The sequence below is a fragment of the Furipterus horrens genome, unplaced genomic scaffold, assembly GCF_987537825.1.
Source record: "Furipterus horrens unplaced genomic scaffold, mFurHor1.1.pri manual_scaffold_4, whole genome shotgun sequence".
Classification (NCBI taxonomy): domain Eukaryota; kingdom Metazoa; phylum Chordata; class Mammalia; order Chiroptera; family Furipteridae; genus Furipterus; species Furipterus horrens.
In genome coordinates, this window is record NW_028327174.1 from 167916925 (window position 1) to 167937028 (window position 20104).

At 38.9% G+C, this 20104-nt stretch overlaps 1 protein-coding gene and 1 long non-coding RNA gene across 3 annotated transcripts in view; one reads left to right on the forward strand and one right to left on the reverse strand.

Moving 5' to 3' along the window:
• LOC150013234 (uncharacterized) overlaps positions 1 to 20104 on the forward strand; it is a 37951-nt gene that overhangs the window by 12164 nt on the left and 5683 nt on the right. Inside the window, exons 2-3 of the long non-coding RNA XR_016510554.1 lie at positions 7916 to 7995; positions 13644 to 13691. This is a non-coding gene — a long non-coding RNA (uncharacterized LOC150013234). The remainder of the gene's footprint in view (positions 1 to 7915; positions 7996 to 13643; positions 13692 to 20104) is intronic.
• Positions 7370 to 20104, reverse strand: part of FRMD3 (FERM domain containing 3) — a 285052-nt gene continuing 272317 nt past the window's right edge. The window contains exons 14-15 of one of the 2 annotated variants that reach the window (XM_090274210.1): positions 12677 to 13138; positions 7370 to 7448 (exon numbers count right to left, since the gene is read on the reverse strand). In XM_090274210.1, the coding sequence (XP_090130336.1) occupies positions 7435 to 7448; positions 12677 to 13138 (476 nt within the window). In that variant the 3' untranslated portion in view covers positions 7370 to 7434. Of the gene's footprint in view, positions 7449 to 11407; positions 13139 to 20104 lie in introns of those variants that run through there. The other variant, XM_090274209.1, reaches the window with a different exon arrangement.

A 20104-nucleotide genomic window follows, 5' to 3' on the forward strand; every position in this document is an offset into this window, starting at 1 on the left:
TTTCAATTAAAATAATTGATTATGAAAAGAATCCAAACCCATGGCAGTAAGCTTGAAAAAGAAAGTTATAGAGAACAAAATAGAAATTATCCATAACCCTACTAGACAGGATTAGCCAATGTTTCATAGCTTTGTATTTTTATTTTTTCAGAATTGGAATAGTGCTAAATCCTTCATTGTGAGGCAAAGGGACTGAGTAGAGGGTCTCTCAGGTGTTCTGCTTTATAGTCTCTCACAATAAAAATACACCCATCAGCCTTCATCCTAGGCTTTCTACCTCCAACATCTGCCCACCCCTAACCTTCCCCATGACAGCATTGGGTGCTCATTTAGGGGACATCCTATCCTCCCAGCTGCATGACTTATCTCCCTTCTACTCTTTGAAGCCTTCTAATTGGCTCCAAGTATCCAATTCTTCTGATACACAGCCTTACAATCCTGTTCCTGGCCAGCTGTTGGCCATCCCAGAGGCACCTTGGCACGTTCCATTGCTTTGGCCCAACAACATTAAATGTCAATCTTCTTTGCAGCTGCAAACATTTTTGGATTCTAAACGGGCTATCAGATCTCTGGCCCCCAACCCACAGGTCCTGCCAGTGAGTTAAGTTTCCAAAAGTTTGGCCTGTAAACCCAGATAAAATTGCTCTCTTTGCTGGAGACCTCATGGGCTGCCCCTGCTCCACCCTCAAAAAGTAGATCTCTAACATTGGTAATTAGAATTAACATGCTAATTCTTACTTGAAGGAAAGATGCTGGGTTCTTCCAGGGGAGACTTCCCTGAATAGCTCCATTGTCTACTCTAAGGGCAAGAGGAAGACCATGCCCTCTATCCTCCTCTCAGACATTCCTTTCTTTATAAGCAGGACTGGGCTTCCTTTGATCTCTGTCTCATTGCTTGACTAAGGTTTTCCTTTATTTGCAACTAAGCAAAAATTTCCCAGTTTTTCCTGACCATATTGTGAAAGGGCTTACTTCCTCCTGCCCACCATCAAAGCCGACACGGGGGTTTTCTTCTGCTTGCTATGTGAGAACTGACTGCCCTCTCTTCCTGCTCTTCACCACTAATTACTCAGGTGACCATGAAAGTGAAACCAGGTGTTATCCCCAACCCCTGCTGACTGCCCTGGTGCTGGGCCTGGGTTCTGCCATGTACTAAGGAGCACTTCCTGCCTGCACAAACTTGGCTATGGTATTTGAGTAATTCGTGAGTGTCAGTTTTTCTGTTTCTAACACAAATCAGAATACCAGAAAAGAAAGTAGCAGAGAGAGAAACAGAGATCTGCAGAGGGTCTCTCTCGAGTATTCAGGAGAGTAATGATCAGCAGAAGTACTCGAGGAAGCCACTTTATAACTAGGAAAGAACCACCCAAAGAGATGAGAAGTTCCTGTCGCTCACACAGGGCAGGGAATAATGCCTGTTCCCATCAGCAAGACTGAAAACCTTGCCATTCATGGGGCTTTTGGTAGAATATACAGGAGATTCTTGCCTTAGAAGTGGGGGATTCTTAGCTGTAAAGCAATTCTGCTCCACTCTCTAACAGATCTTAAAAGCAAGACCCGATAGGTTCAAACTGCTTCTAAGAAACCCAGTTTTATCGCAGAACAAAGCAAAAGTATTTATAGGCATACAAAAGTATCCAGTATCCAGCAAAGTAAAATTCACACTGTCTGGCATCTAATTAAAATCACCAATTACAAAATAACCATGTATACAAAGAAGGAGGAATACGTGACACATAATGAGAAGAAACTCAATGGAAACAAACCCAGGACTGGCAAAGATGTTTTAATTAACAGTCAAGGGCATGAAATGTGTTCTGTCTCTTCAACAGGTTAAGTGGAGACATGGAAGTAATTTTTTTTAATGAAATTTCTAGAGCTGAAACTACATCATGTGAGATAAAATACATACAGATAGCCCCTGACTTAGGATGGTTGGACTTTTAATTTTTCAACTTTACAATTATTACCTAGAACTTCTAATATATGTTAAAAAGTTATCCTTGCCTTGTACCTGACCTTAGTGGGAAAGCTTCAAGTTTCTCACCATAAATATGATATTAGTTGTAGTTTTTGTTATTGTTGTTGTTGGTGGTGGTATTTTGGAGATAATCTTCATCAAGTTGAGCATGTTCCCCTCTAGTCCTAGTTTACTGAGAGTTTTTATCATGAACGGGTGTTGGATTTTGTCAAAATACTTTCTGCATCTATTGATACCATTATGTGATTTTTCTTCTTTTCCTTGTTGATATGCTGGATTACAGTAATTGATTCTCAAATGTTGAACGTGCTTTGCATACCTGGGATAAATTGCACTTGGTGATGGTGTTTAACTCTTTATGTACATTCTTGGAGTCAATGTGCTAATATTTTATTGAGAAATTTTGCATCTATGTTCATGAGAGATATTGATATGTAGATTTCTTTTGTAATAATGTCTTTGTCTGCTTTGGATTTTAGGGTGATACTGACCTCATAAAATGACTTAGTAAGTATTCCCTCTGCTTTTAGAGTTTATAGAGAATTGGTATAATTTTCTCCCTTAAATATTTGGTAGAGTTCAGCAGTGACTCCATCTGGCCTGGTGCTTTCTATTTTGGAGGGTTAATAATTATTGATGTAGTTTTTAATAGATTCTGATTGTTTCCTGCTGTGTGTGTTTGGCAGATTGTGTCTTTCAGGATATTGGTTCATTTCATCTAGTTTATTAAATTTGTGGACATTTAATTGTTCATAGCATTTCTATTAAGACAAGTCTGAGAGTGGAGCCTTTCAGGAAGCTACCAGACAGATAGAAGAGTAACAATTCTCTGCGGATGGGACTGTTAGGGAGCTCCAAACCCATTCTGTCCCCTCGGGTGGCTACAGGGCTTCTGTTTTTCACAGCTATCATAGTTGTGAGGTTGTTGGTTTTCAAGGGTGTTACAGGGATGGGGAGAGAGAGGTAGAAATAAAGCAAGTTAAAGTGCCGCAAACTCATCGATCTTACCAAGAGTCACAGGTTTTCACTGAATAAGTTTTCTCAGTTACTTGCAAGCCTTTGGTTAAATTTTAGAGTTCTGGAAAAGTTGATTTTTATAATTTTTGTCAGTATTCTCATTGCTTTTATGGAGGAAAGGATTTTCAGTGGTCTTTAGCATGCTAGAAGTGCTTCTTCATCAAATACAATTTAAACAATTCATCACCTAATGATTCCACTAGCTATTCTTTTAATATTATCAAAGAAAAGAATTGGTAATTCCCTGACCTGCAGAAAGATTTGTCACACCATCATTAGGATCATTCACCTTCTTAGTTATGCAGAATTATATCAAAAAGGCTTCACCAAATTCTAGATGCAGAATTTTCATTTTCATTCATTCTCTTTTACTTATAGGTACCTTGTTTACCCCATTCTAATCACCAGAGTTTAAGGAAATAAAAATATTAGCAAAAAGGTATCTTCCCTCACTTCTTTATAAAGAAAGAGTAAATCTTCACTATCAGACAGACTCTTCATCATTATTTAGGTGATTTTAAATTTGTCAAAGAAAGAAGAATTAGTCATATGTATTTGGCTTTCACACTTAAATCTTCAGTTCTGAGCATCAAAGAATTCACATTTTGGGGGGGGGTTTCGATTACAGCTGTCCCATTTCCCCCCCATTTCTCTTCCCCACCCAGCCCACCCCCTCTCCCGCAATCATATCCCTCCCCATTGTCCATGTCCATGAGTCATTTATACACGTTCCTTGACTAGACCCTTCCCTTACTTATCCCCCTTCTCTCCCTCCCCCTCCCCCCTATTGACTGCTATTCTGCTCTTTGTTCTGTTTAATTTGTTTGTTTGTGTTGCTCTTTAGTTTCCTGTATTAGGTGATAGCATATGGTATTTTTCTTTCTTTGTCTGGCTTATTTCACTAAGCATAATTCTCTCTAGTTCCATCCATGTTGTTGCAAATGGCAGGAGTTCCTTCTTTCTTTCTGCTGCATAGTATTCCATTGTGTAAGTGTACCACAGTTTTTTGATCCACTCATCTACAGATGGGCATTTAGGCTGTTTCCAGCACTTAGCTATTGTAAACAGTGCTGCTATGAACATAGGGGTGCATAAGTTCTTTTGAATTAGTGTTTTAGGATTTTTCGGGTATAATCCTAGTAGTAGAATCGCTGGTTCAAAAGGCAGTTCCATTTTTAGTTTTTTGAGTTAATTCCATACTGTTTTCCATAGTGGCTGCTCCCACCTTCCATTCTTCCAACCCACTTAGAGTCAGTGACATAATTTGCAAAATAAAAATGTGGAGCTTCTTGTTCAAAGTACAGGGGAAATGTGCAGTTAAAGGTACTAAAATGTAAAGATTTTTCCTTTTAAAATATTTTATTAGTTATAAAACATAAAAGGGTAATCATTATATAGGAGTAACAACATTTATGTTACAACATGTAATGTTACACATTGAAAAAAATCAATATTTTGGTGCCATAATTTTGTAGCATACAATAAATATTAGTATATAAATATCTTGATCATGAACTTTTTTAGGGTTCACTTTTCTGCAAATTCATTAGGCCACAAAACTTTATTTCAGCAGTTTCACTTTCGATTGATACAATTGAAAGTAACATCAGTTGTGTTTGACAAATGCAAGATCACAGATAATTTTTAATTTTGAGGAAGATCTTTCTGCTCATGCTAAGAGTTTTATAGACTGTAACAATATCAGGATGAATTTCTGATAAATTTTTTTGAATTATAGATTTTAGTACATCTAGAGCTCATGATTCTTGCAGAATAGTTTTGCTAAAATGATTTAACTCTTTTGCAAATCAGGCCTTGTCACTCTGAATTTAGGTTTACTTTAAGTGTTAAATGTCTCATGTGTGTGTGCATGCCTGGCATCCAGGCCAACTGTTCAGCGCACATGGTACGCACTGTTGCCTGACATTTCATTGTTCCAGTGGACTTCATTCATAAAACACAAGTTCAAAGATAGAATTTTTAAGAATTTCAAGATGGTGAGAGCAGAGCATTAAACCAATCTTAGAATAGATTCTGTAAAATTCATGGGTCACACACCTATGAAACCACTCCTGAACCCAGTCACTCTCAACTGGTGGTGATTTTGTCCATCAGGGTGGACTGCCTTTGGTTCTAACTATGTGAGATTCCAATTGAGCCCCTGAAAGCAAAAATGACAAGATATATTAGCACCCAAAGTAGCTTCTCATCAAGGTCTGGCATTCTCAAGCACAGCAGGCCATATATATCTTCCCCCTCTACACAGTGGTTCTCCAGTAGAATCTCCTGAGAAACTCCAGTTCTGAGCTGTTCTATACCTGCTTTCAGCTGTACTCTCATTCCTGGGGGACCTAGCAACTGCAATAGCGGGAGAAAGACTTGGAAAGTGCTCAGCTAAGACTTTGTTGCTCAAGTAACAGTCCAAGATAGGTCTAGTTTAGGGTGAGGTAGGGAGTGCTCTACTCCACACAGTCACTCAAGGATCCAAGTTGCTGGTAGCTCCAACATCCTCAATTGATGGTTTCAAGGTCATTAGATGTCAAGGTGTTGACATCTAGGGCAAACCTAGTCCAGGGCTTGGAGGTGATACAAATCACTTCCCATTCAATTCCAATGGTCAGAACTCAGTACTGTCACAGTACACGAGGGCTGAGAAATGTAGTCTAATTCTGTGTACAGGATGAAGAGGTGGTGTTAGGATCTCCTCCCAGCCTCTACAACAAGAAATCTTCAAAAATGGGAGATTTGGAGTAAAATGTGTATAATACATCCCCAGCCCTTCTGAGACAGGTCTGTTGGGGCAGACTGCCCTGAGAGGCAGCTTTGCAGCTGTGATTCCTTGTGCCCAGGGGTAGTGTAGGGTTCCCAATACAGCTTATGTTCTGGGAAGAGCACTGGTGGAGCATCCAGCACCAAACGAGTGCCAAGCTGACGGACACTTCTCATGATAAACAATCAATTTGGCTTTTGCACATCTCTGTCTTGAGTGTACTTAGTGTGAATTGGTTGCTCACAGTTAGGCTGATCACCAGAGTTCAGTATGTGTAGTTCAGAACTATCAAATTCAGGACTATGGAGGTGAAAGCAGCAATGATATCATTCTAACCCTCTACCTGCCTCACATTAAACAAGAAAGTCAACATTATAAATAGTAAACAAATTGAGTGTGTAGTGTTCACTATTCAATGGCAGACAGCTTGTTTAAAACCCATGATATAATTAATTTTGGTGAACTTTATTCTGGTTCTGCATGGCAAGTAGGAGAGCTATGACTATAGGGCAATAATCCTTCCTTATTTCACCTTGTCAATATTATAGAGGACCAAGCCAGAGGAATTGTTGAAAGAGGGCATCTAGCTCATCAGTCAAAGCCTTAAGGCAGAGTATCTGGAGCCGGCCTAGTTGACACCTGTTGCTGTGGCATAATCATTAAAAACACCGTTCCCTTCACTCTCCAGAGAGTCCTGGTTTGTACAATAAATTATATAGTAATCTTATGACCATGGAGCAGTACCTTTATGTGCCCACCACTGTTTGCAACTTTGCAAAACCAGCAGCTAAGGGTTGTCAGGACCCTCAGGTTGATTCAGGATGGAAGGAAGCTGTCTCACTCCCAAAAGATTGCAAGAGACTTAAACAAGAACGCTGAGTTTTTAACTTATGAAGACTGTAACTACCAAGCAGAGTAGAAACTAATGTTGGTTTGTTAGTGTGTTCTCTTTCTTGAAGGGCACTTTCCTTAGAAAACTCGAAATCCTTGTAATTATCAAAATCATAGTTCTGGTAGATGAGGAGACTCAAGGTGATCAGTGCTAGTTGGAGGAGCTGCGGTAATTTGCAAGACTTGTTTCAATACTCAGTACCCATGCAAAGGATATTCTTTGTCCTACTAAGAGTTTTCCTTTACAACCAGGAAAGTGGCCTTGGCTCTCTTTCCAAAGTGATATTGGGGTAAGTATCAGGTACAGGTGAAGAATAGGGATGTGTGGTTCCCAGTAATCCTCTGTACTTTACTAATAGTAAGTCCTAAGTTCCCTCCCCCATTTGCAACGCCTGTCACGGCCACTGTCAGGGCAGACATTCTCTGACGCCTGAGGGTGAACCAGGGGCAGCCTTCTCTGCTCCTTCCTTGCAACATTGGGGGTTGCAGAGATCCTAAACATCCTTGAGTGTGCTTAGTGTGAATCACACCCCAGTTCGCAATAAACAATAGACACAATGGCCAGAAGAGCATTAAAATCAGTTTTATTAATGCCTTGGAGAACACAGTCGGGATCTGAGGCCCAAGTGAGGCTGCTTTCATCCTCTCTGAAGTGATGACAGCTGAGCCCACTGGGCTGGGCTCGCCAGACTTCCCCGCCCCATCACAGACTGAGGCTGGACTGTGGAGAGCAGAGTCCTGGCTGGCCCACCACGGCAGGTCCTGCTGGGTCTGTTTACTGCAGGGAGACTGGAAGCCCAAAAGCAGGTCCAAGAGAAAGAGAGAAAGAGAGAGAGAAGCAGGAGGACAAGTAAGCAGGGGCTTTTAGCACATTCGCTCCACCCAGAAGAGAAAGATGGCCCAAAGAATCTCAAATTCATCCACCACAACCATCCCAAGGTTACCCCAGAGGTGGCAGCTTCTCCCCAGTACTTTCCTTCCAAGGTGGAGTGTGGTTAAGAGCTATTTGCCCTGTGTGGCTGAGCAAGAAATGATAGGAATAAGGAAAAGGGTTACTGCTAAGAGGCAAGGTTGGGTCAGGAGCCTGGACCTCTCAATGTATAAGTAGCCAAGGGCTATTTTGTGTGAGCCTTCCAGGCTGCAAGTACTAACCTAAATAAATTACTGGATCGAGCCACTGGAGTTGGGACTGTAGGTCCATATCACCTCATGCCTGTACACTAACCAGTGAATTCCTTTTCTTGCCTGTCCTCTAGAGCCTGGGCCTCTGGGGACTGCTGAGTATGACAGACTTCCCACACCTCCAGTGGGTGAAATGGATGAAGGAGGTCAAAAGGTACAAATTTCCAATTATAAGTAAGCTCTGGGGATGTAATGTACAACATGGTGACTACAGTTAATAATACTGCACAGATGAAAGTTGCTAAGAGAATAGACCTGAAAAGTTCTCATCACCAGAAAAAATAAGTGTAACTTTGTGAGGTAATGGGTTTTTCCTAAACCTTATCATTTTGCAATATATACATAAATCATTTATGTTATATACCTAAAACTAACACAATGTCATACGTCAATTATATCGCAACAAAACTGAAAAAAACTTGACAGATTGACGACACCATAGCTGGGGTACAGTTTGACTGGACATGAATGGTGTTCCTATAGTAAAGAGTCCCTTTTGCTTCATTCATAATAACACCCTCTGATTTAACTGTCAGGTGTGGAGTTGTTAGCTCTGTGTCGGGTCATGCTGTATGGAGGGGAAGATAGGAGTAGAATAGTAAGATTCCTCCAGGGCCCATGAACAGGCAGAGAAGTTTAATGGCGAGTGTTGCAGACCTGAGTCTGATGTAGCTCTTTCTAGCATAGGAAGGCACCCTTTTCTGGTCAGAAGGAATGACATACTCATTTCTGGCATTCTAAAATCTTTCCTCCTACCTGTCATGCCGAACACTCCTACTTTTTTTTTTTTAACTTCTCTAGTTATCTTAGTGCCATAGCTGTCTCTTATATTTGGGTGCATTTCCAGTACACTCAGTATTCCTGCTTCTAGCCAGGGTGGCTTCTGCAAAAGATTACTTCCATCCATTACCTGTGATGATTTTTTTCATACTATCACCATTCAAGGGTGATGTTATTTCACAGTCCTACATGGCACCTTTCTGTACTTTCCAACAGGCTATTTATAAAACTTTGCTTTAAATAAAACTAAATGATTGCAGAAATATTTTTCCCCAGAGTACTTTTATTAGGGATTTCTGCCACCATATTAACATATAAAACAATCTGAATGTTGACAGAGAAATGCAAATTTCGCTATACAAAGATAAGGCTCCAAACATATGGCCCCATATCTGTAGTATTTCAATGAAATTAATTCATTTTGAATTCTTCCCAGAGTTGATTTTATAAATATTAAACAAACCACAAAATATATTCCAAATACATAACATTTTACAGTATGTTCCAAACATGGACAGAAACACGTATACTTTACCTACATTTTTTCTTCATGTTCTAACTTGCATAAGCACTAAAGACAAGATTGTGTGTTTATATGTATTTGCCATATATGTGTGTATATATAACAACAAATGTACACAGAGTTTCATGGAAGATTGAAACCTTTGAGACTTTTATCCACCATGATATCTCAGAGAGAAAAGGAATAATAATGTCAAAAATTCCTCAATTGGCGAAAAGTAAACACAACCGTGTATGAAAGGCATATCAGTGATATGTATACACACAGACACATATATATGCATATATAAACACATATACCAGTAATATGGAATATACATATACTCACACACTTGCTTTGAGCTCTGTATCTCACTATATTATACAAGGGGGGACCCAAATAAAAACCCTGGAATTATCTATCATATGGAAGGCTGATCTCTGGTAGTGCAGGCTTTCCCCACTAGGTAAGTGTTCTAGAAACCCATCTGTATCAGTGTACCAGCTGGCGCTATTGTGAGAGGCTGTGTTTGGCTACAGTGATTTTTTTTTTTTTTGAAGACTCTTTCAACGCATTTGCCCACCTCATGATGGATGATTTACAAGTGCACCTGCCCACATCATGCTGAGTGTTCAGTTTTTGACCAAAAACAGCATGACCCCCCTGCCCCACCCTCCCTATTCACTGGATCTCACCCCAAGCAATGTTTTTTTTTTTTTGTTTGTTTCCCTGGCTGAAAAACGTCCTCAAAGGGAAACGTTTTGCCGATGTGGAAAGAGTGAAACAAAAAATGGCAGAAGTACTAAAGAGCATCAAAATCAATAAGTTCAAAAACTGTTTTGAGCAGTGGGAAAAATGTCTCAATAGGTGTATTGCAGCTAATGGAGAGAACTTTGAAGGTGACTGAAGTTTAAACATGAAAAAGTAAATACACAATTTTTATAAATAAATTCAGGGTTTTTTTTGGGTCCCCCCTTCATGTACTTCCCATCTTGGAAGCAGTTTTTTTCTCATTCAGGCAACTGGTGACTGCCTTCTACCAAACTTAAGTGGTATTTCTAAAAGGCTCTTATCCTATCCTGAAAACTGGCATTTCAGGATCCCACTTTTACTTTTGGTGGCTAATGTTTAAATTCATCAGACCCTATCCTGTCAACTCCTTCACTTGAAAACATTTCTAGTCAATAGTCAAATTTTTGTGAAAGAGAAAAGAGATGTTAGCTGAAAATGTTAAAAATAATATATTTATTACTCAATATAAATCTGCATGGTTGGACTATGTGTGATATTTATCCTATCAATATTTTTCAAATGTTTTATGATAAGCAATATATTATTTCCATAATTTAAAAATATTATCTAATATTATTTTTAAAGGATGAAGGTTAGATGATTTGTCATGGTTAAATATTGAAACACAATTAGGAGGAGGACTAATTTATTGCAGACTACACTGGAGGGCCCTTTTATCAGAAAGTGTGACTTCTAAGTCATATGAAAAAAGGGAAAAACTTTAATTTCAAATCTAGCCATTTGCAAACTTCCAAAATAAGTTATAGGAAATATAGCTGTATATTCTTATCAAATTTCAGGTATTACACATTAAAACGCAAAAGAAACCACTGAAAGCACATGAGAAAGCACACTATAAACTTAGTAGCAAATGTATATTATAGTTTGCTTAACTGAAGACTTCATGAGTTGACTTTTAAAACTCACTTTCAAAATTAAATATCTAATAAAGCACTCAGAATTCCATGAATAAGTAGGACTGGAATGACCATTTTGGAAATTATGCTAATATAGAGCTGAAGTGTCTATTGGAGTTAGGGAGAGATTACAGGAATCCCAAGCTCTTTGTAAGTGAAGGCAATGGGACATTTTCAATTCATGGAGAAATCCCAGTGCTCCATACTCTTACCTTTCTCACTTATACAACAGGATGGTCAGGATGCTGCATGGGAAGGCATCAGAGCCTTTCTGCCATGGACCTAATGGTATGAAGAGAGGCACTAAAGACCATTTTCCCCCTCTACTTCACCCAACCTGAAATAGTATATCATCGAATTAGTTCCCTCCTCTTTCTTAATGAGAGTCCCAATTATGAAAGAGTTAAGATCTTAAAGAGACCAGGCAAGGAGTAGTAATGACCACCACAAAAGATCATTGGCTTTTATCAAAAAGCCAAAATCAATTCTCTTTGTTTTCTGTCCCCACACATACACACACCTTTTCAAGTTAAGATTTTCCACAGAATCACAATCAATGGCATGAGGGACCAAAACTGTGCCTTAAAGTTCTCCACTTTTATTTAGAGCCACTTAAACATTTTCATGTCAACTTGGACATCGAGTACACTGTTCTTTACATCATCCGATGCCTTGTATCACCATCACTTTCATAAAATCGATCATTTTCCTACCACCACTAGCCTACCAGCCTTACCAAAACTTTTTGCTACTTGCCATTTATCCATTTCCCATCTGCTTCCACTCTTGGGCTAATGTACAATAACATGCAATGAACTGGCATATCTTTTCACTTAAAGTTTCACTTTCTTTTAAAAATGTTCTGCTTCCTTAGCCAAAATGCATAGGCAGAATGCAAATGAAAGTAGCAAGTCATCATGTCCAAATACTGTGAAAAATGGACCACCCTGTGTCCACCTGATACTCAGTTTCTACATCCTCCATTTCCATCATTTGTTTTAGGAGCTTACTTACTACAATCTTTCTCCCTATTTTCTATCTCATATGTAACTAACAACAAATTATGGGATTTTTTTCAGCCAAAAATATTTTTTAAATCAAACCAGTGCCAAAAACATTAAAAAATTTGCAGCATACCTTTTGCGCAGTAGTCTTACAATCTGTACAATTAAATAACTCCAGGAGGATTTTTTTTTTTTTTTGCTAAAAATTTACCAAAATATTCTGAACACATAAAAATATTAAAAAAAAAAAAAAAACCCAGCATAAATTTAGTTATATAGGCATTGGTTAGAGGACATTATTTTCACTAAGGGTTATATTCAAAAACTTTCTCTTGGATTTTTACTAAAATTCTGATTCTGAACCTTACAGCTTTTAATGATGCTAACTATTAAAAAGGGGGAAACCTAATTCAGCTCAATGTATTATGAATTATGATATAATAGATAAAGAGTATACCTGTGATATAATAAGCATTTTTGGTTATTTAAAGGCCATCTTTCTGACCTATAACTAAAATTATGTATTTGATTTAAACTTATTTAAGTGTAGTGAATTATGGCAAGCTAACTTAAAAGGTTTAAATAAACAGTTTTGAGCAAGGAACACCTGTTGACAGCTCCAAGACCATTCAGAACCAGGCATTTGCTGAAAAAACAAATCACTAGTATTGAATATAGCCCTTAGTCATATGAGATATGTACTTTATGAGCAACCCAGCATGTAGAGAATGAGGTTTACTTTGCCAGCCACCCACTCCTTGAGAGGACAGTAATATTCATAATGAAATTGCTCAAACTCTGGTGTCTGGCGGATTTCACATAAGAAGGAGAGATCAATACCTGACTCCAAAAGGAGGAGGAGCAGGGGGAATACAAAGAGCAGCAGGCCCAGACCCACCACAAAGAGCCTGGAAAAACTCTTGACCAGTGGGTTCACCCGAATATGGCCTCTCAGAATGTCATAGCTCCATGACAAAGCTTGGTGAGCCTCCTTCAGCTCCTCTTCCTCTGCCATCAAAAAAGCGTTTTCATCTGCGTCTAGTTCCTCAAATGAATCTGTGTCTTCTCTTTCCAACTCATGCCTACTGGGACAGTCAAAGAGCATGTCAATCTCATCATCATCAACTGGGGTGGGGAGCAAGCTGGCACTTGGGTTATATGACAGTTCAGAGATAGTCAAAGGCTCTTCTTTCATTTTATCTTCCTCTTCACTTGAGGGCTCTTCATACTCCCGGGCTTCCTTCACTGGTGAGCTGGAGATCAAGGGGGCAGAAATGTCCTCTTCTTTGGGCAGAGGAATACCTGTAAAGAGATTTCTTTTTAAATTTCAGGTTTTCTTTTTCCACAAAAATCTGTAGATGGAAACAAGCCAGAAAAAAAACATACCTCAAGTAGCTGGAAATATTTACATTTATGTGTGCAATTAACTACTTCAACTTTGGTTCTTTTACAAGAATAAAATGACAGTAAATCATTCTGTGATAATTTTGAGTGGTGTCTTTTAGAAGTAACCACTGTCAAAGTATTATAGTCAAATTATAGAATCTGCTAATTATAAAATTTTATTATGTTATATGTTGTTTTCTAGTTTATGTAATTGCAAATATTCACATAAACATTTTAACTTAGGCATTTTCTATGTTGAAATAAACTCCCATTTGGTATGTATATTGGCTGCCAAATTCTATTTAATTAATACAATATTAGTTGCCTATTTTCAAAAATTTAGATTACTTCATAATTATATGAAAAAAATGCTGTGAGAGACATCTTTACATATACATCTTTTTTCCCTCTTCTTTTTCAGTTCATTGGCCATGCATAATGTCCAAAAGGAAAACTGCTTTATCAAAAGGTATGAATATTATTTCCTAAGGTTTAGTGGAGGAGAGGTGTCTCAACTCCTCATTTTACAGGTGGAAAATCCAGTTACCTACTGTCAGCCTAAGGCCAGCTCTCCTAATTTTGAGCCTTAGATACTCAGTGGGAAATAAAAGCAGGATCGAAGAGGTGTTCTCCAGGATGATTCTACAATATAATACCAAGTTGGTAACCATGTGCATTAGGTAATTGAATACATTTCAGGATTTCTCTCTTTAATATGTGCAGGAAGTGACATCACCCAGCGGGCAACATGGGTCATTCTTGACTTCATTTCTTCTCACAAGAACAACAATTCAGACTTCTGGTCAAGATGGAGCCATAGATAGACATATTTTGCCTCCTTGCACAACCATAATAAGAAGGATCGCAACTAACCTCAAAACAAAAAACACCCAGAACTGCCAGAAAATTGAACTGTATGAAAGTCCAACAACCAAGGAATAAAAGAAGCCATATTCATCCAGACAGGTTGGAGTGGTGGAGACAGGGAGCAGGGGCAGGGAGGACGCAGTGTGGTGGAGGAATGGGTGGTCCCACATTCACATGTGGTGAGTAAAAATTGGGAGGGATACCTGGGGAGCAAATGATCCCAGGCCAGACCGTGCAGACCAGGGTTCCAGCGCCAGGAAAATAAAGCCTCGTAACTTCTGGCTGTAAAAACCAGTGGGAGTTGGGGTGATGAAAGAAACTGTTGGTCTCTCAGGAGAGTCTGGTTAAAGGACCCACATATCCCTAAAATATACACAAACCCACCCACCCTGGGAACCACCCCAGGGCAACAGCTAGAGAGGTGCCAGCACATATGGAAAGTGGGTGAAGTGACTGGAAATGGGGCAAGTGCCAAGCAAGCCTCCAGCAGACAAGCAGTGGCACAGTCCCCTCTCAGTCCCCTCCCCCACATTACAGAGCCACAAAGCAGTGAAGCAGGATCCCTGCCCTAGCGATCACCTAAGGTTCAGCCCTATACAACATAGCAGATGCACCAAGATAGGGTGTCAAAGCAGCTCTACCTGATACACAGAAACAAGCACAGGGAGGCTGCCAAATTAAAGAGACAAAGAAATATGACTCAAATGAAAGAACAGAACAAAACGTCAGAGCCCTGCCTGGTGTAACTCAGCAGATTGACCACCAGCCTGCAAACCAAAAGGTTGTAGGTTCAATTTCCAGTCAGCGCACATACCTGGGTTGTGGACCAGGTTCCCCAGTTGGGGGCACGCGAGAGGCAACTAATTGATGTATCTCTCTCACACTGATGTTTCTCTCTCTTACTTTCTCCCTCCCTTGCCCTCTCTAAGAGGTCAGTAAATCTTTAAAAACAACAACAACAACAACAAAAAAGAACTAAATGAAACAGATAGCCAACCTATCGAATGCAGAGTTCAAAACACTGGTGATAAGGATGCTCAGAGAGGTCACTGAGTACAGCAAAAGCATAAGGGAAGAACTGAAGGCTACACTAAGTGAAATAAAAATCCACAGGGAACCAACAGTGAAGGAAAGGAAGCCAAGGTTCAGAGCAACAATTTGGAACATAAGAAATAAATAAGCAGTCAACCAGAACAGAAAGAAAAAACAAGAATTCAAAAGAACGAGGAGGGAATATATGACTCTGGGACATCTCCAAACGTGCCAGCATCCAAATCATAGAGATGCCAGGAAAATAGGAAGAGCAAGAAACTGAAAACTTGTGTGAAAAAATAATGAAAGAAAACTTCCATAATTTGGCAAAGGAAATAGACATACACGTCCAGGAAGCACAGAGAGTCCCAAACAAGTTGGGTTCAAAGAGGACCACACCAAGACACATCATCATTAAAATGCCAAAGGTTAAAGACAGAGAATCTTAAAAGCAGCAAGAGAAAAGAAGAGCTACCTATAAAGGGGTGCCTATAAGAGTATCAGCTGATTTCTCAAAAGAAACTTTGCAGGCAAGGGACTGGCAAGAAGTATACAAAGTGATGAAAAGCAAGGACCTACAAACAGGATTACTCTGTCCAGCAAACCAATCATTTAGAATGGAAGGGCAGATAAAATTCTTCCCAGACAAGGTAAAGCTAAAGGAGTTCATCATCACCAAGTTCTTATTATATGAAATCTAAAGGCCTTATTTAAGAAAAAGATCAAAACTATGAATATTAAAATGACAACAAACTCAACTATCAACAACTGAATCTAAAAAATAAAAACAAATTATGGAACAACAAGAACAGAACAGAATTATAGATATGGAAATAATTTGGAAGGTTATCACCTGGGGAAGGGGAAGGGGGAGAATGAGTGAAAAGGTACAGTAATTAAGAAGCATAAATTGGTAGATTAAAATAGACAGTGGGACGTTAAGAATAGTATAGGAAATGGAGAAGCCAAAAAACTTAACATGCATGACCCATGGACATGAACTAAAGGATGAGGGAGGGATTACTGGAGGGAAGGAGGATACTGGGCAGAAGGGGTCAAAGGGGAAAAAATTAGGACAACTATAATAGCATAATCAATAAAATATACTTTAAAAAAATTAAAAACAAGAACAATTCATGAACGAGACACCACTGAGGAAATCCTAGAACACAGGAGGAAGGCTGAAGCATGCCCTTCACCACAAAGACCAACACAGACTGCATTAGAAGAGTAAGATGAATGGCTACATGCTGACTGGCCAGCATAGCACCACACAGACAGGTCTCCCCTGAGCCTATGGTGACATCCAGGTGCCTCAGTATTGTGGGTCACTTCATAGGAGCCCTTACTCTGCTTTCACCCCACAGAGATTGCAGAGGAATCTGTAGGACTCAACCACTTGGAATCTGATTGTGATGGAGAAAGGGGGAGAGCCTTCCAACAACCAGCACTCAGATCTTAGCAGACTGCATTCCTACCTGCAAAGCCCAAGTAGTAATCCCAATGAGCAGCTTTTCTTTTCTGAAGAACCAAGTTAGTGGCATGTCTGACCAGGGAATTCAATGGGGAGCAGGTTTGCCTGATTTGGGTTCTCAGACAAGGAATTTCACCAATCCTGGTCTGCTCAGGTTGAAGAACTGAGTCATAGCCCCATCCACATCTGACAGAAGGGGCTGGTGAGAACACCTGGAAATTGTGTTACCCAGCAATGCTCAAGCTGAGAGGTGGGTAAGCAGAGGTGATGGTCACCAAAGCAAAACAAGTGGCCCTGTTCCGCCAGGGAACTTGGGGCAGAGGTCAGATTGAGTGAAGACCACAAATGAAGAACCTTATTGGCCTTGAAGCTGCTTCTCCTATTGCACCTGCACAGGGAAACTCTTTCATAGTCTTTTCATAGTCTTAGTCATTGCTGAATACAGCCTTCAGCCTGCCCAACCAGGAATTTAACCAGAGCACACTAGAATCTGGCAGCCCATCCAAGAGTGCTGCTTACAGTGGCACTTGAACAGAGAGCACGGCTTATGGCTTTTCCTGTCTGCAGAGAAAAACTGTGGCCTCATCTGACCAGGACATCCAGTGTACACTCTTGACTAATTCTGTTCAACAATGAGTGGTGTAGGCCTTGGATCCCATCCTATTGCTTCACCAGAATAGGAAAGCTAATTCATAGCCCCATCTACTGCTGAGTATAGACAATCCTGACTGTCTAGTAAGCCTGACCAGAGAATATAGGCACCCGCAGAGCCCATCCTACAGCCTCGTGTGGGCAGAGAACCAAGGCCAGCAATCCTATGCAGCTGTCCTCAGCCAGGGACACACATCCCCAATCCATGACCTCAGAGCTTGAGCTGTTGCCTCACCTCAAAACAGATTCTAATAGCAGACTCCATTCATCCAAGAACTTTACCAGAAGATATATCCAGAAACCCAAACTGAGCTGGTTAGTGAACTCTGTGCCAAAGTAAATCTGGAAGAAAAGTCCACTAACTCAAATACACAGATATCAACATATGAATCAAGGATCAAAAAATCAGGTAAATATGACACCACCAAAAGAAATTAATAAATTACTAATTACTGACCCTAAAAATATGGAGATCTGTGACCTGTGAGATAAATAATTCAGAATAATCCTTTTAAAGAAGTTTAGTGAACTATAAGAACACATAGGCAGCTAAACAAAATTAGGAAAACAATGAATGAGCAAAGTGAGAAGCTCAACAACGAAACAAAAACCATTAAAAACCTGAAACAGAAATCTTAGAGTTGAAAAATACAATGACTGAATGTAAGAATTCAATAAAGAGCTTCAAAAGCAGACTCAACCATGTGAAAGAATTAGCAACCTGAAAGAAAGGACATTTGAAATTATCCAGAAGAAAAATGAATGAAAAAGAGTGAAACTGTTCACATTATAGGAATTCCAGAAGAGGAAGAGAAAGAGAAGGAGACAAAAAGTATATTTAAAACAATAATGGCTGAAAACTTCCCAAATGTGGGACAAGAGGTAGACATCCAGGTCCAAGAAGCCCACAGGACCCCAAATACATTGAACCCAAATAGAACTATGCTGACACATTACAATTAAATTGTCAAATATCAAAGATTATATTGTCGGCAGTCAGAGATAAAGAAAATTTTAAAAGCAGCCAGAGAAAAGATAAATTGTATACAATTTACTAATATACTATTAGTGTATATCTCAATGGAAACTTTTTAGGCCAAAAGAGAATGAGATGACATATTCAAAATGTCGAGGAAAAAAAACTATCAACCAAGTATACTATGCCCTGCAAAGCTGTCCTTCTGAAATGGAAGATAAAGACTTTCTTGAACAAACAAAAGCTGAGGAAATTTATCACCACTAGATGTTCATTATAAGAAATGCTGAAGGAGTTCACTGGGTGGAAGTAAAAGGACACTAATGACATAAAGACATAAGGTAGCGTAAACCTCACTGGTAATGGTAAAAAATATAGTTGAAGTTCAATTCTGTAATATGGTAATTGTGGTGTGTAATTTACTTACAAATATAGTTTAAAAGCAAAAGTCATCATAAAAATATAACCACAATAATTTGTTACTAGTTATACAAGAAAAGGCAAATCAATATACTAAACAGTGAGTGGGAGGAGAAGTAAAAGTGTAAAGCTTAGGAACTCTGCTGAAGCTAAGTTGCTATTAACTTAAAATAAGGTTTTATAATTTCAAGATATTTATGTAAGGCAAAAACTTGTAGTAATTACACAAACGAACATGATAAAGAACTGAAAGCATACTGATACAACAAAACCTCAAAACACACACACAAAATGAAAGCAGGATAAATAAGGAAAAATGGAGCTACAAAACAGTGCCAAAACAGTTAACAAAATGATAATAGTAAGTCCTTACTTATCAATAATTACTTTAAATGTAAACATTAAGTTCTCCAATCAAAAGACAGAATGAATAGAAAATAAGATCCAGTGATATGTTGCCTACAAGAGACTCACTTTATCCTTAAAGACATACAAAGTGAAGGGATGGAAAAAAATATTTCAAGCAAATGGTAACCAAAAACAGTAGGGGTAGCTATACTTGAATCAGACAAAATAAAACATTAAACTAAAAATGGTAAAACATAAAGAAGATCACTATATAATAATAAGGGATCCATACATCAAGAAGATATAAATTATAAATATTTATGCACCTGTATCAAAACTGTTAGGGTTCATTACCATAATACAGGTTTTTCAGATGGTGCTAGAATTTTCCTCTAGCCAGGCACAGACACACAGTGAGAAGAGTTAGGTGGATGAGTCTTCCAGCTTATTAACAGCAATGAAAGGGATCACTGCACATGAATATGTAAAAAAAAAAAAAAAAATTCCCCCTGAAAAAGAAAAAATAGATATTTATGTGCCCAACATCACAGCACCTTAGTACATAAAGCAAAAACTACCAGAACTACAAGGAGAAATAAACAGCAATAAGATAGTAGTGGGAGATTTCAGTCCCCCACTCTCAACAGTGGACAGATTGAGACAGACAATAAGGAAGTGGATTTGAACAACACTGCAGTCCAAACGGCCCTAACAGACTCTTACAGAACATTTTATCTGACAACAGCAGAGCACAAACTCTTCCCAAGTTCACATGGAGCATAATCTAGGATAGAGCATGTGTTATGCCACAAAACAACTCTTAGCAATTTCAAGAAGATTGAAGTCAGTAAGAGGAAAACTGGAAAATTCACAAATACACAGATATTAAACAACACTAGATGTTACTAGCTTACCAAAGAACATTAGGCCACATTTGATCTATTATCAAGGAATAATATTTTACCAACAAGTAGATTAGTTCTCTAACAAGTCCACTATTATAGAGTAGAAGAAGAATTATAGTTTGTTTTCCATATTTTCTTTACACGAAATTTCCTACCCACCTTTTCTGGTGAATTCTAACAAAAACGTATAAGCAGACCAAAAATATGAA